Genomic DNA, 16,405 nt, shown 5'->3' with positions numbered 1-16,405 from the left:
AACTTGGGCATGAGGAGAGGGCCTTACTCTGGGGCAATTGGAGCGGAACATTATAAGGGCTAGTTCACGCACTCGCATTCTGGCACATATACACGTGTCAGAATGGGAGCACTCAAAACAGATCCCATTCATTTCAATGGGTCGATACGGGCGTATAACACGTGTAATTTTGCGGCCGCAAAATTAAGCGCGTTATACGCCCGTAACGACCTATTGAAATGAATGAGATCTGTTTTGAGCGCTCACATTCTGACACGTGTATACGTGCCAGAATGCGAGCGCGTTAACTCCGTGTGAACTGGCCCTAACAATAATGTTAGGGTGACTGTAGGACCATTATACTGTGTGAGGGCACAAAGAAAAATGGGTGAGAATGGACAGAGTAAACATAGAAGTGGGAAGAGCTAAATTTACTGTGGTGCGCTGCATATTCTGTACCTTATTATGTCCTTTGAAAGTTGGGAGGTATGCCCCCAAGAGCAGAGGAGGCGCAGAATCAAAGGCCTGCAGAACACTGACCTAGCAGGACCTGGGCAATGGGTTAAATCAGCAAATAGCAGCCCCAGCAGTGAGCTGAGGGAGAAGGGAGCATAGAAGTAAGGTAGGCCCTGATCTTACCCCATCTCCTCCACAGGGCCTGGCAGTCCGACTACGCAGAAGGCCCTAAGATGGTGGCTGGGCAGACAGGCCTGCATGAGAAGACTTCATGGAGCACCAGCCGGAGGAGGAATTTAGCGGGGATTGCCATAGATTAACGCATGTAGGTAAGGCACTGGGCAGCAGAAGAGCTTCTGGCAGGCTGATGTAGCGAGGTCAAGTATCCGGTTCCAAGATGGTGGCTGACTGATATTATTAGCAAAGCCCAGCAAAAGGCCGTTCTGCCCCCTTAACATAGAGTATTATAGTCACTACAGTACAATATGTCGCTGAGAGGCAGGAACTCCTTTCATCATACATAACTATAAATCATATATTGCAAAGAACAAAGTAGCCAGCGGCACTACTGCAACAGCGCTCATATTCACAATCTTGTGTCAGTATTGGCAAATCTTCCAGCTGTAACAGCCAAAAAAACATGGAATAAATAAAATCCCAGGGTGGTGCTCACTGTGAAAAAACCTAGACAGGCAGTGACATATGTGAAATGTAGAAAACAGGGCACTCACCCGCCACGGGATACATAAAACATTCGTTTTTATTTCATCCTCTTTAAAAATAAGGTCAAACCTTGACCATCGGGGATGGTCAAGGTTTGACCTTTTTTTTAAAGAGGATGAAATAAAAACGAATGTTTTATGTATCCCGTGGCGGGTGAGTGCCCTGTTTTCTACATTTCATACATAACTATAATACTAGGAGTCGTCTCCATGATTATTATTATTATTGTTTATTTCTATAGCACCATTAATTCCATGGTGCTTTACATTTGGGGGTTACATACAATACACAAAATATACAGGTAGATACAATACTAACAGTGACCGACTGGCACAATGGGGTAGAGGGCCCTGCCTGCAAGGACTTACAATCTATGGGGGAAGGGGGGTAGAGACAGAAGGAGAGGGGGAGACTGTACAGATGGCAGTGCGGTGATGGTGTTATTGGAGGTTGTAGGCCTTCTTGAATAGGTGAGTCTTCAGGGCCTTCTTGAAGCCTGTGATTGTGGGGGTCAGTCTTATGTGTCTTGGTAAGGAGTTCCAGAGTATGGGGGATGCGCGGGAGAAATCTTGGAGATGGTTGTGTGAGGAGCGGATGAGAGCAGAGCGAAGTGGGAGGTCATTGGAGGATCTGAGGTTACGTGTGGGCAGGTAGCGGGAGATTAGTTCAAAGACATATGGAGGGGACAGGGTGTGGATGGCTTTGTATGTTAACTTTAGTAGCTTGAATTCAATTTGCTGGGCTATGGGTAGCCAGTGGAGGGACTGGCAGAGGGGAGCAGCTGATTAAGATCGGGGGGTGAGGTGAATTAAGTGAGCAGCGCAGTTTAAAGTGGACTAGAGGGGGCGAGGGTGTTAGCTGGGAGTCCATGGAGGAGGGTGTTGCAGTAGTCTAGGCGGGAGATTATGAGGGCCTGGACGAGCATCTTAGTGGTTTCAGGGGTGAGGAAGGAGCGGATTTGGTGGATGTTCTTGAGTTGGAGGCGGCAGGAAGTGTTGCAGGTTTGAACGTGTGACTTGAAGGATAGGTCGGAGTCCAGGGTTACCCCAAGGCATCGGGCCTGACCGACAGGGGTAATTGTGGTTCCACTAATTTTGATAGATGGGTCAGGAGGAGGGGCCATGCGGGGTGGGGTGAAGATTATGAACTCCGTTTTCTCCATGTTGAGTTTGAGAAAGCGGGAGGAGAGGAAGGAGGCTACAGCTGCTAAACAATCTGGAACTCTGGCCAGCTGGGAGGTAATGTCTGGTCCAGAGATGTATATTTAGGTGTCATCGACATAGCAATGGTATTGAAAACCATGAGATTCTATGAGTTGGCCCAGGCCGAGGGTGTAGATGGAGAACAGGAGGGGTCCTAGGACGGAGCCTTGGAGGACACCACCAGAAAGAGGATGTGGTGAGGAGGTGGTGTGTGAGTGGGAGACGCTGAATGTGCGGTCGGTGAGGTATGAGGAGATCCAGGAAAGGGCCAGGGCCAATTTCTAACAGGAGGGAATGGTCAACTGTGTCAAAGGCAGAGGAGAGGAGGAGGAGGACAGAGTAATGGCGCTTGGCTTTGGCGGTTAGAAGGTCATTAGTGACTTTTGTTAGGGCAGTTTCAGTGGAGTGCCGGGGTCTGAAGCCTGACTGTAGTCTGTCAAAGAGCAGGTTGGACAGGAGATAGGAGGAGAGTTCGGAGTGGACACGCTGCTCAAGCAGTTTTGAGGCGTAGGGAGCAGTGAGATGGGAATATAGTTGGCTGGAGAGGACGGGTAAAGGGACGATTTCTTAAGTATAGGTGTGACTGTGGCGTGTTTGAAGTCAGAGGGGAAGGATCCATTGGCTAGAGATAGGTTGAAGAGATGGGTTAGGGCCGGAGTAATGACTTCAGTGAGTTTGGGGATGAGATGTGACTGGATCGGGTCAAGCGCGCAGGAGGTGAGGTGGGATTTGGAGATTAGGGAGGAGAGTTTTTCATCAGTGATGGTGGAGAAACAAGTCAAGGATGATGGGCAGTGAGCAGTTGGGTGGAGGGGTTGTCGGGGGAGTAGGGTGAGACTGTCTCTGATGGTGTCAATTTTAGTTTTGAAGTAAGAAGCAAAGTCGTCAGCTGAGATAAGTGAGGTCGGAGGGGGTGCAGGAGGACGGAGTTGAAGGTTGTGAATAGCTGTTTGGGATTGCGAGAGAGTGCAGATATGAGTGTGGTGAAGTAGACCTGCTGTGTTCATAAATGTGAGAACTGCCTCTTTGTAACTGAGGAAGTCTTCCTGGGAGTGGCTTTTCTTCCAGATGCGTTCTGCAACCTGTGAGGCACGTCTCAGTTTTTTAGTCAGGTCGGTGTGCCAGGGTTTCCTATTGATTGGTTGGGCTCTGGTGTTTGTGTAGGGGGCTACAGAGTCAAGGGCTGAGGTAATGGTGATTTTATAGAAGGCAGCAGTGGCATCTGTGTCCTGGAGTGAGGATATGTCAGCGAGTGGTAGGAGAGAATCTGAGAGGGTGCAGGTGTCAAGGCGGTTGAGGTTCCTGTGGGGGCATGTTGGTTTAGAGGTTGGGGTGTCTATTGGAGAGAAGGCAGAGAATGTCAGCAGGTTGTGGTCAGATAGCGTGGATGGAGAGTTAGAGAGGCTGCATATGGAGCAGAGGCGGGTGAATATGAGGTCTAGCGTGTGCCCCTTTATGTGGGTAACTTACATGAAGCAGCGGCAGATACAGGCCTAGAATGCAGAGATGAGATGGTTGGCAGGGACAGCTCTGTTCTCAGGAGGATGTGGTGGCTCTGAGAAGAGTCTTTGGGTTATGTATAGAGATGAGCGAGTACTATTCGAAACTCCCGTTTCGAATAGCACGCACCCATAGGAATGAATGGAAGCAGCCGGCACGCAGGAGGTTAAGCGGCCGGCTGCCGGCAAAGTCTGCGTGCCAGCTGCTTCCATTAATTTCTATGGGTGCGTGCTATTCGAAATAGCCGTTTCAAATAGTACTCGCTCATCTCTAGTTATGTACAGTCGGGGAGCAGCGGAATTAACCTCCGAAGCCATAGAGTGCGGCCCTGGCATAGCAGTGACTGTCTTCCACTTGGTGTGCTCGGTGTAGGTGACGGCGTCACGGATGACGTTCTCCAGGAAGACTTTCAGAACACCGCGAGTCTCTTCGTAGATGAGACCGGAGATGCGCTTGACGCCTCCTCTGTGAGCTAGACGGCGGATGGCAGGTTTAATGATACCCTGGATGTTATCCCGGAGCACCTTCCTGTTCCCTTGCCGAGACCTTTAACACGGCCAGACATCTTCTCTGCTGCTGCTGCCCCCCGTGCACTGAAGCTGTATTTCCAGGGCGTGTCCTGCAGCCAGTTACCCCCCCTCCCCACTTTTCTCCTCTGATTGGCCGAACTCTCACCCGTTAGTGATTCAGAGATTTCCTTCTCATATTCTACAGTTCTTGCCGCCTCTATTTTCTCGCTTTCCGGGAGAATTAGACGGTGTGAAAGCAGAAAACTAGAAGAATCCGCAGCAGAGAACCGCTGATAAGAACCGCAGCAGGCGCTAGGTGTGTGAGGGCTGTCTACACCTGTCCCTGCTGCCACTCTCAGCTCTGCCCCGGAGACAATGGACCCATCCCAGTGTCATCACAAACCTACAGCCTGTCTATTGCTGGGAGCCGGAGTTCCCCCAGACAAGTCATTCCGCTGCAGTACAGACAGTGCGTTATAAATACAAGAGAACACACTAAACAGGAGGCATCAAAGATCCGAGTTTCTGGGTTCAGAAGTAACCCTGAAATAATGGTGTGCGCTCTCAGGGGAGACCCCGCTTGACTACTCGTTCCTACACAGGAGCCCCCTCCTCAGCCTGTGCTGCGCTCATCCCCTTCTCCCCCAGTACAACCTCCCAGACGTTCAGGCTTGTTCCCCACTGATCTGATACAGACCTAGGATTATGTACCGTGTCTCCCCCCCCCCCCCCAAGCACATATACGGCCGCCGTACCCCCCAGCGCCCCCCTCCGGCATCAGGCTGTATTAGGGACTGAAGGGATTGTGTAGCATCCCAGGGATCTTTACCCTATTCTCTATGGTACAGGAAGCTGATTGTATAATGCGGGGACAAGCTATAGCTGCTGAGAGCTGGGGAGGGTAACACAGGCGGCGGCCTCCGCTCACTGCCAGTTCCCTGTCCTACATACATATACACACATACATATACACACACATATGTACACATACACTGCAGACAAGGGGCCGCTTCTCATGGGGCTCTGCCCTACAGCAATGTCTCTACACTGGGCAGAATAGAAAAGCGAGGACATTGTGTATATACAGCTGTCTGGACAGAGGTGTGTAGGATGGGATGATGGCGAGAGGTGACGACTAGGAGATGTGTTTGTTGTTCTGTCAGCTGCCTGACCCCATAGAGGATACAGAAGGCAGAGAGAGCTGCAGGGAGCTGGTGAATTACTTGGATTCTTCAGCTCCCTGCAGATGGTTACGTTCACATATGAAGTAGAACCACAGGCGCAGTGGTTGGCCAAGGAATCAGCGCAGAAGGTGAAAGACATATGTTTGCTTCCCTTCAAAATCAGAAGAGGTCCAGCAGTGCCCTCAGCCCAAAACTGGCAGAGAGCGGTACATTTAGGCATGTGCCAGTCCATCGCTCCCCACCGCCCTTCTTCTGTGCCTTGCTCATTCACCAGCCACTGAACCTCCCAATACTCGGGGTTCAACTATGGCAGGCAATGAGTGCGTTTGCTCCAGGGAGGACTTAGTGACTTTCCAGCCTATATAGTAGTACAAGATGTATAATTTTATTATGTAATGCAGCACATTGCCAAACACGTGGCAGGTAACAAGTACATATATATATATATATATATATATATATATATATATATAATTATACATATAGACAACAGAAATCCTAACATGAAGATATAGAAACTAGTGGACATAAAACACAGTGACAGGATTTATCATTTGCAGTGGAAGGGCTGTTGGGTACCATAACATGGTGCAGGAGGATTCAATGGTGTGTGCTGTATTCTGTGATACTCCGTAGGACAATGTGATATTCTCTACATAGTTCATACCATCACCAATAGACAGATAAGCCACAGTGGACAGCAAGAGCCGCGGGGCCAGGCACCAATTCAAACATGGCAGCAGACTAGTGGTTATAAGCCAAGTTGCTCATCTGAAGAGTCTGACTTTCCCTATGCCTATCCCGAAACACGTCATCAGGTATATTCTGTTACCCTAGATCATCCAGACTTCAGAACCACTGGGTGTCAGATTAGCAGAATGTACTGTACTTTCATTTATGTGAGGCTTGTACTAGAACTATAACAGTCATAGCGACCACTCGCTCCACCTTAGTCTATGTAAATTAAACGGATACCTCATGGGAGCTAAAGAAGAAATCAAGGTGGAGGAATCAATACTGCAAAAGTGCTATAACCTGAGCTGTGCGTACAAGGCAATAAGGCAATAGTTAGAAATAATGACATATAAAGATTTATGACCGTAGCAGCCATTGACTCAAGCAAGCCAAATAGTCCTCTCTTTTCATAGGATTTTATAACTAGTCCACAAAAAATGGAGAATAGTGGTCGCCTTAGGCAAGGGTGATGTCATCAGGATTTGGCACAATCAGTTCTTCTTCATCCATCTCAGGTTTCTAAAAGATAGCAAATGCATGTGAAAGGTTATCGTACCATGACAAAGATATCCAATACATCAAAGCCCAGGCACAGGTCCACTGTGTTCATAGCTAGACTTGTAACATTGTAGGCCTAAGGAACTAAAGGATGGAGAGCAATGGACCAGAAGAATGGAGAGGTTTCACCTCTACCCAAGTATATAGAAGACTAAGTGCCAGGTATGGTCAGGCCTTCTATAGGTATACTCAGGACACTGAACCACCTTTTCTATAAGGATCGGTCAGCGATTCAGTGTTCAAAATTTACCTGACAAGTCCCCTTGAAGTATATGGGAACCTTTGGACTCTCTCCCAACAGATCATTAGACAAACTCAACATGTTAAACTTTTGTTTGCAGGGATAAGCTGTTGAGCCTAGCATGCATTTGTTTGGAGAGGCTGAGGGAATAGCTGCCAATTTAATGGGTTAAAGCTATTGCAGGCATCCAAGCACCTTAAAGGGGTTGGCCACTTTTAGACCAATATTGAGAGACAAATGTAAGTTTTTATTTAATAAAAAGTTGTACAATTTTCCAATATACTTTCTGTAACAATTCCTCACAGTTTTCTTGATCTCTGCTAGCTGTAATTCATTCTGTTACTTCTAGAGGATAAAACTCTGACCATGGTCATGTGATTTACAATCCAGGGTCATGTGATGAGCACACAGGTGCCGCTCGTTATAGTCACAGCACAATAATCAGACATCTGCCTAGTAATCAGCTGTGCACCTGTGTGCTCATCACATGACCATGGACCGTAAATCACATGACCATGGTCAGACTTTTATCCACTAGAAGTAACAGAATGAATGACAGCAAGCCGAGATCTAGAAACTGTGAGGAATTCATACAGAAAGTATATTGGAAAATTGTACAACTTTTTATTAAACAAACCATAACATTTGTCTCTTAATATTGGTCTGAAAGTGGCCACCCCTTTAAGAATCCTTATACGACTCCCTCCTCCTTATGACAGGCAAAAAAAATATACAATGCAGGGGATATTAACAAGGTCACAACCGTGACAATTTAATATCTAACAACTTGAATGGGAACAAAATGTGAAACTGGAGTCTAGATTCCTTCCAAAAAAAACCTGAACCCCATGTCTGCAGTAGGGGCAGGATAAGTTGTGTCCGGGCTCATGATCGTATTTTTCAGAGTTGTCTCCACCATTTGCTGGAAAAATTATATATGGACTTGATACCAAAGTGAGTGCCCTACACATAGCCCTCCATATTACATGTATTATGTAATAATTGAGATTGTATGACTTACCTTCCTACAACAGCACGACTTCAGTCTAGGGCCCATACTGAAAACTGAGAGGAGGAGACCCCAGACCATCACCAGTAGGGTCATATATATCAAGCCAACCACTACATCCTAGAAGTAAGGAAATACATATTTAGTACATACACATGAAGTACGGGGTAGAGGTAGAGTCTATAATTGTGGAGATTCACCCCATGTCATCAAAAACTGTCGGCCCCATACCTGCCCATGCACGAGATCGGAGTTTATCAGTTTTCTGATATTTCAGATTCATTATGGATTGCATATAGAGCCATTCATTTCTATGGCCCCAGACACACATGCGTACATGTCACAGGATCATGTGCATGCAGCCTCACTCAGAATATTGGCTCAGGTACGGTATTCCCAAGCGGGGACCACCATGTCCTAAAAGGGTATATGGACTAAGATTGTCCTAAAGAGACGGCCCTTTCAACTTGAAGAGACAGGTTAAAGGAGTTTGTTAGGCTGAATAATGGATGACCTACCCTTAAGATAAATCATCAATTAAGATCTGCAGTGGTGTGAAACCCAGGCCCTGAATGATCAGCTGTCTAAAGAGGCTGCAGTGTTCAGGTAAGTGGCGCTACCTCTTCAGTACCCATCAAGCAGCACCATGTACTTTTTGTTTTTACAGCGGCTGTGTTGGTATCGCAACTTAGCCAGTTCGGATGAATTGGACTGAGCTGTGATCAGGCCACGTGACCACTGAACATGAGATCACATGGCATGTGATGTTATATAACGTAACAATCCCGAATACACCAGCATTTTACATGCATGGCACATGCTTGCATATAATGTATGTAGGTTATTGAAGGTCCTGCCACTTATTTTCTTACTTTATTATAGAGTTTTATTCATTTGTCATTACAGCTTTTACGACAGAGGTCCCATGTTGCAGAAATGCAGCTTTTTTGATGAAGATTTTGCTGCAATTTTTGAACCAAAGCCAGGAGTGGACTGAGCAAATGGGAAATGTATAAGAGCTTTTATATATCTCAAATTCCTTTTGTAGTCATTCTTGGCTTTGGCTCAGCTTTTCTGCAGGCCTCAGCCTACATGTCCATGAAAGGGTATTTCAGCGACACTAAACCCAATATCACAAACACCAAGCAGAAACAAGAAGTTACCTTGTATTTTTCCATTGCTTCTTTGCATGCCCTTAGACCTTCGTCACTTCCATAGTAGTATCTTGGAGGCGTTGTTGTTCTATAGTAATCTCCATTACCTCCATTACGGACATTATCACAAAATTTTTCATCGAAAAACCGGTAGGGAGTTTGAAGGTCATCAGCTGCTATGAAGATGCCGACAAGAGACACACTAAAGCTGAGCAAAATGGAAGTGAACGCAGAGACTGTCTATATGGGTAAAAGAGAAAATAAATTAGTGCGCGCTGGAGGATATACCATAGGTGAGAGGGCAGTACTGCCAAGACACAAATACTCTAAAAAACACTGGCAATGGGGCAACAAGTCTAACCTTCCAGCATCAGACCAACCATACAGTATAGAGATGGAGGGACGCCCACTCAGGTGGTAGAAAACGCTTCAGGTTTTTATTTCTATCCATCGTAAACCAGCAGGAAAAAAACCCAAAAAGCAACAGGGAGACACTTGTTTCACTTTGGCTGGGCCTATTAAGAGGAAGCACAAAACAGCCCTTGCCCAGACGCTTGCTGCGCCCCTCTCCAAAACTATTTGGATAGAAGAGAAAGCCTGAAGAGTTTTATATGACCTGGGTGAGAGTCCCTCCATCTCTATACTGGAAACCATGGATTAGTGATACCCTGACTACTGTATAATGGAGGTCTCAACTAAACCCCCCCCCCCCATCCCCAAACTATAAACTTCTGAGAAGTTAGGAGGTGTCCTCTAGTAGTAATGTGTCCCCTACTTAGTTTGTAAAGAAGGCTGATACTCACCCAGCACTTTTCTGGAGACTTATAAGCCACAAGACTCAGCGCTCCAGATACCAGGAACTGGGAAGAAACAGAGAACAATAAAGGAGTTGTCTGGGATAAATTAAAAACTTTACCATTAAGCAAAACCTCCTCCCTCTGCCTAACTTCTAATTAACTCCCCCCCAAAAAAAAAAAAAAAAAAAAAAAAAAAAAGTACAGTTGCCCATATGCCTGGGGTGCCCCAGGCACATTCTCTGATTTTCTGGTGACGTTCCGTTTCGGTGTATCCGGAGACGGGAGGCCACCAGAACGCAAGAAATGGTTTTCAAAAATACTGAATCCAGTCTGACCAATAAACACATCTATAGTATTGGTGATTAATGTATAGCCACTGTGGAGGTTCACCTGCTGGGACCCCCAATGGACAAATCAACAGAAGACCAGTGTCCCCATCTGAGCAGACTGTGGTCACTTCAAGGTCAATGGGACTGACTGAGAAAGCAGTTTGCTCTACTTGTCCATCTGCCAGCCATTGAGTGGGTGGGTAATGCACGACCATAGCTTTATTTAAGAGGGAGACACAGGTCTTCCATTCTCAACATTAGCAGATGGCCGTGTGGTTGGACTCCCAAAGATCAAGACTTAAGGCTTCCTGCACACGGGAATACAAGCTGGAAAATATAGTCCATAGAACAGATTGCTTGGCCCAAAACCTCAACTGCAAGCAACAGTGATCTTGGACACTAGGAATCTCCACTGCTCTAATGTCCCATGTTATATATGAGTGTCAGAGAGGACTAGGTCACTTGATGTCTGGGTCTCTAAACCATTTCTGTAACCCCCAATTCACTGTTAAGGTAGTTGCAGAAACAGGACAGCACAGGACCAGTCTAGTGTTTGCATAACTCCCAGCAGCCACAAACAGACAGATTGGGGCTGGGGGTCCGGTCATTAAACGGGTCATCCCAAATCAGAGATATCACTGCAACCTGCAGGTGAGGAGTAGAATATAAAAATGCATTTATACTTACCTGCATCTTCCCTTCTGTTTCTGCATCGGCCCACCTGTCGCCACCGCAGCAGTGACCTCACATCTACAGGAGCGCCGCTGCAGTATAGTAAGTATTAGTGCATTTTTATTTTCTACATTTTCCCTGCCGGTTCCATTTAAATTTCTCATTTGGGACAACCCCTTTAAGATAAGAGTGGGTGCCACACTTACCAGACCAGAAGAGTCTTAGATGGGAATGCATCTTATAAGAGAGCGACAAACAACTCCATTGCATTGCAATAGATGAAGCGTAACGTTCTATGTGACATTAAAAGTTCACGGCACTTACCGGAAATCCAACACAATAGAGGAACTTGGAAAAGAAGATGAACAAGTCTAGCTGTACGAGATCTATAACAATGGCCAACGTCAGAGAGAAGAAGCCCAAGGAAATGTAGGCTATCTAGATTAAAGGGAAGACGTAAGGTTATGCATCATCAGTCTCGTCAAACATCATAAACGAATCATCATTGTAAAAGAAGGTTCCCAAAAAGATGGCTCCTTTAACTCCTCGAAATTTCCCTGTACATGTTCGTCAAAAATAAAGGTTGCAACAACGACAATACAGAACTCATAGAACTTGTATGGTGCATGTTATACCATTGGCAAGTTCTGAAGAAGCTCAAAGATAAGTAGATACTGTATACTGTCAGTTATAGAATAACCTTTATATAGACCAAGAACTCGGAAGGATCTCATACATTCTGTAGACCAGGGGTAGGGAACCCTTGGCTCTCCAGCTGCTGTGAAACTACAACTCCCAGCATGCTCCATTCACTTCCATGTGAGTTCCAAGAACAGCAGAGCCAGTATGCATGCTGGGAGTTGTAGTTTTGCAACAGCTGGAGAGCCGTACGTTCCCTACCCCTGCTGTAGACCGTACGAGATGCTTCTTCCCAATCCCAGGATTTACAACTATAATACATTATGTTATACCAGTAAAAGCTTTACCCCAAATCCTAGGTGCGCTGCCCCGAGATGTGATGAACAACAAGCTATACAGGAGCGTTTGATCTTTTGCCCAGTATTGAGGTGGACCGTGGTGCCCCCTGGAGTTTCGCAGGAGACGTTGCCATTTTCGGTATTTGCAGTGCCACTGTTCATGGTTTCAGACTTGTGGAGAAAACAAACCAAAAAAAAAAGTTTGCATAAATTATCAACATTAGAGGTAACGTTTGAGAAAGTTTATTCTGACGGTAGATAATAAACAAGTACACAACGACTAGAAGTATACAGGTGTAGGCGACATTGATCTCATCGTCACAGACATACAGGTCGCCAGTCACATCTGTATAACCAACCACACAACTTCTATAGCCGATGAGCAAACAATTCTTCATCCGACAGCTAATCCTCAGGACCCCACACATATATACACGCACACGGGCAAGTCTTCTGAATGAGGAGAGTAAACCCCTTTAGGGTGCATTCACACAGAGCAAAATGGCATGGATACCGCACAGATTTTGGCGCAAATCCGCAGGGAATTAGCATTAGATTCCGCATGGGAAAAAAAGCCTGGGTCACTATGGGGCTGCAGCAGGGGGAGCAGTGTGAATAGAGTCCAGCAGGTCTGGGTTACTATGGGGCTGCAGCAGGAGGTACAGTGTGAATAGGGTCCAGCAGCTCTGGGTCACTATGGGGCTGCAGCAGGGGGATCAGTGTGAATAGGGTCCAGCAGCTCAGGGTCACTATGGGGCTGCAGCAGGGGGATCAGTGTGAATAGGGTCCAGCAGCTCAGGGTCACTATGGGGCTGCAGCAGGGGGATCAGTGTGAATAGGGTCCAGCAACTCTGGGTCACTATGGGGCTGCAACAGGAGGAGAAGTGTGAATAGAGTCCAGCAGCTCTGGGTTACTATGGGGCTGCAGCAGGGGGATCAGTGTGAATAGGGTCCAGCAGCTCTGGGTCTGCAGCAGGGGGAGCAGTGTGAATAGGGTCCAGCAGGTTTGGGTTACTATGGGGCTGCAGCAGTCCGTCCAGGCTGAGTATACGGCACCAAATGTCGCGTTGGAGAATGGACTGTATTCACATTGTGCCTGCTGCCTGTAATAGAGGACTACAGGGAGCCGGGAGGGGAGGCCCGTGATTGGGTGCCGGGGCCGCGCTGGATCGGGTGGTCGCACTCCCGGGAGCTGCTTGTACTTTGGGCCGCGGCTCCTGGAGGTGGTGAAGGCCGCGGAATAAACCCTGTCCCGGTACCCACAATACGCAGCTTACCTCAGTGACCTATAGCACAGTGTGAACACAGTCCGCGTACATCTGTCCCTACTGCTTCACATCCCACTGTAACGTTCACACGCATCGGGTAATTCCCGGATTTCATCAGGACAGATCAGCTGTGCAGGGGATTGCTGCAATATGAAGGGGCACGTGTATCCCCTTAACCCCTTGTAGACCTGCCTGTTTGGTCATTTGCTAGAGATATATTTTTGGTAACTTTGTATTAGTTTTTTTGGAGACAGGACTCAGACCCGGCGCCATGATCAGGGATCCGTAAGCGGTGTGCATGGGGCTGCAGAAACAAATGGGTCTGTATGTTATCAGTTATTATGGGTAACACATGTGCATGGGGGCCTAACAAAAAATAGCAGCACTATCTCAGGCCTTATTCACAAAGACGTCAATGCAGACATATTCATCTGCGTTATGGATATACAGATAAGCCTGCAAGTGCAGTGGGGGCGGGGCCTGATTTGCCTACGGACAGTTGCATATGCTCAGTACCCAGTTTCTCCCCTTTAGCCCTAATTGACATGTGCACCCTCTGTTTTAATCATGGAGGTCTGATGGCAAATCTGCAGACTGATTTGTATATCCATAAGATACCTATATAGCTGCAGGGCTGGGGTGATATACTGGCTCTGGTGACACTAACCTATATCTGCAGGGCTGGGGTGATATGCTGGCTCTGGTGACTCTAACCTATCTATCTGCAGGGCTGGGGTGATATACTGGCTCTGGTGACTCTAACCTATCTATCTGCAGGGCTGGGTGATATACTGGCTCTGGTGACACTAACCTATATCTGCAGGGCCGGGGTGATATGCTGTGATCTGGTAACACTAACCTATCTATCTGCAGGGCTGGGGTGATATGCTGTGATCTGGTAACACTAACCGATCTATCTGCAGGGCTGGGTGATATACTGGCTCTGGTGACTCTAACCTATCTATCTGCAGGGCTGGGTGGATATGCTGTGATCTGGTGACACTAACCCATCTATCTGCTGGACTGGGGTGATCTGCTGGCTCTGGTGACACTAACCCATCTATCTGCAGGGCTGGGGTGATATACTGGCTCTGGTGACTCTAACCTATCTATCTGCAGGGCTGGGTGATATACTGGCTCTGATGACACTAACCTATATCTGCAGGGCCGGGGTGATATGCTGTGATCTGGCAACACTAACCTATCTATCTGCAGGGCTGGGGTGATATACTGGCTCTGGTGACACTAACCTATCTATCTGCAGGGCTTGGGTGATATACTGGCTCTGGTGACTCTAACCTATCTATCTGCAGGGCTTGGGTGATATACTGGCTCTGGTGACTCTAACCTATCTATCTGCAGGGCTGGGTGGATATGCTGTGATCTGGTGACACTAACCCATCTATCTGCAGGGCTGGGTGGATATGCTGTGATCTGGTGACACTAACCCATCTATCTGCAGGGCTGGGGTGATATGCTGGGTCTGGTGACGCTAACCTATCTATCTGCAGGGCTGGGGTGATATGCTGGGTATGGTGACCCTAACCTATCTATCTGCAGGGCTTGGGTGATATACTGGCTCTGGTGACTCTAACCTATCTATCTGCAGGGCTGGGTGGATATGCTGTGATCTGGTGACACTAACCCATCTATCTGCTGGACTGGGGTGATCTGCTGGCTCTGGTGACACTAACCCATCTATCTGCAGGACTGGGGTGATATACTGGCTCTGGTGACACTAACCTATCTATCTGCAGGGCTGGGGTGATATACTGGCTCTGGTGACACTAACCTATATCTGCAGGGCTGGGGTGATTATGGTGGTTCTGGTGACAGTAACCTATCTATCTGCAGGACTGGGGTGATCTGCTGTGATCTGGTGACAGTAACCTATCTACCTGCAGGGCTGGGGTGATTATGCTGGTTCTGGTGACAGTAACCTATCTATCTGCAGGGTTGGGGTGATATATTGGCTCTGGTGACACTAACCTATCTATCTGCAGGGCTGGGGTGATATGCTGGTTCTGGTGACACTAACCTATCTATCTGCAGGGCTGGGGTGATCTGCTGGTTCTGGTGACACTAACCTATCTATCTGCAGGGCTGGGGTGATATGCTGGGTCTGGTGACACTAACCTATATCTGCAGGGCTGAGGTGATATACTGGCTCTGGTGACACTAACCTATATCTGCAGGGCTGGGGTGATATGCTGGGTCTGATGACACTAACCTATCTATCTGCAGGGCTGGGGTGATATACTGGCTCTGGTGACACTAACCTATCTATCTGCAGGGCTGGGGTGATATACTGGCTCTGGTGACACTAACCTGTATCTGCAGGGCTGGGGTGATATACTGGCTCTGGTGACACTAACCTATCTATCTGCAGGGCTGGGGTGATATGCTGGTTCTGGTGACACTAACCTATCTATCTACAGGGCTGGGGTGATATACTGGCTCTGGTGACACTAACCTGTATCTGCAGGGCTGGGGTGATATACTGGCTCTGGTGACACTAACCTATATCTGCAGGGCTGGGGTGATATGCTGGGTCTGATGACACTAACCTATCTATCTGCAGGGCTGGGGTGATATGCTGGTTCTGGTGACACTAACCTATCTATCTACAGGGCTGGGGTGATATACTGGCTCTGGTGACACTAACCTATCTATCTGCGGGGCTGGGGTGATATGCTGGTTCTGGTGACACTAACCTATCTATCTACAGGGCTGGGGTGATATACTGGCTCTGGTGACACTAACCTATCTATCTGCGGGGCTGGGGTGATATACTGGCTCTGGTGACACTAACCTATATCTGCAGGGCTGAGGTGATATGCTTGTTCTAGTGACACTAACCTATCTATCTGCGGGGCTGGGGTGATATACTGGCTCTGGTGACTCTAACCTAGCTATCTGCAGGGCTGGGTGGATATGCTGTGATCTGGTAACACTAACCTATCTATCTGCAGGGCTGGGGTGATATACTGGCTCTGGTGACGCTAACCTATCTATCTGCAGGGCTGGGTGATATACTGGCTCTGGTGACTCTAACCTAGCTATCTGCAGGGCTGGGTGGATATGCTGTGATCTGGTGACACTAACCCATCTA

The 16,405-nt window shown here is 47.5% G+C and overlaps 1 protein-coding gene across 1 annotated transcript; it reads right to left on the bottom strand.

Moving 5' to 3' along the window:
- Nucleotides 1–6,004: 6,004 nt before the first annotated feature.
- On the bottom strand, nt 6,005–13,450 carry LOC142183076 (uncharacterized). Its single transcript, XM_075257983.1, has 7 exons — nt 13,303–13,450; nt 12,035–12,196; nt 11,373–11,486; nt 10,054–10,110; nt 9,260–9,490; nt 8,109–8,216; nt 6,005–6,807 (listed from the first exon to the last, which is right to left on the bottom strand). The coding sequence occupies exons 2-7, from the start codon at nt 12,185–12,187 to the stop codon at nt 6,745–6,747; spliced, it is 726 nt and encodes a 241-aa protein (XP_075114084.1). The 5' UTR covers nt 12,188–12,196; nt 13,303–13,450; the 3' UTR covers nt 6,005–6,744.
- Between the last annotated feature and the right edge of the window lie 2,955 nt (nt 13,451–16,405).

This window comes from Leptodactylus fuscus, chromosome 10, assembly GCF_031893055.1.
Source record: "Leptodactylus fuscus isolate aLepFus1 chromosome 10, aLepFus1.hap2, whole genome shotgun sequence".
Taxonomy (NCBI): Eukaryota; Metazoa; Chordata; class Amphibia; order Anura; family Leptodactylidae; genus Leptodactylus; species Leptodactylus fuscus.
Note: the sequence above shows the minus strand (reverse complement) of the source record. Positions and strands in the feature narration are given on the sequence as shown.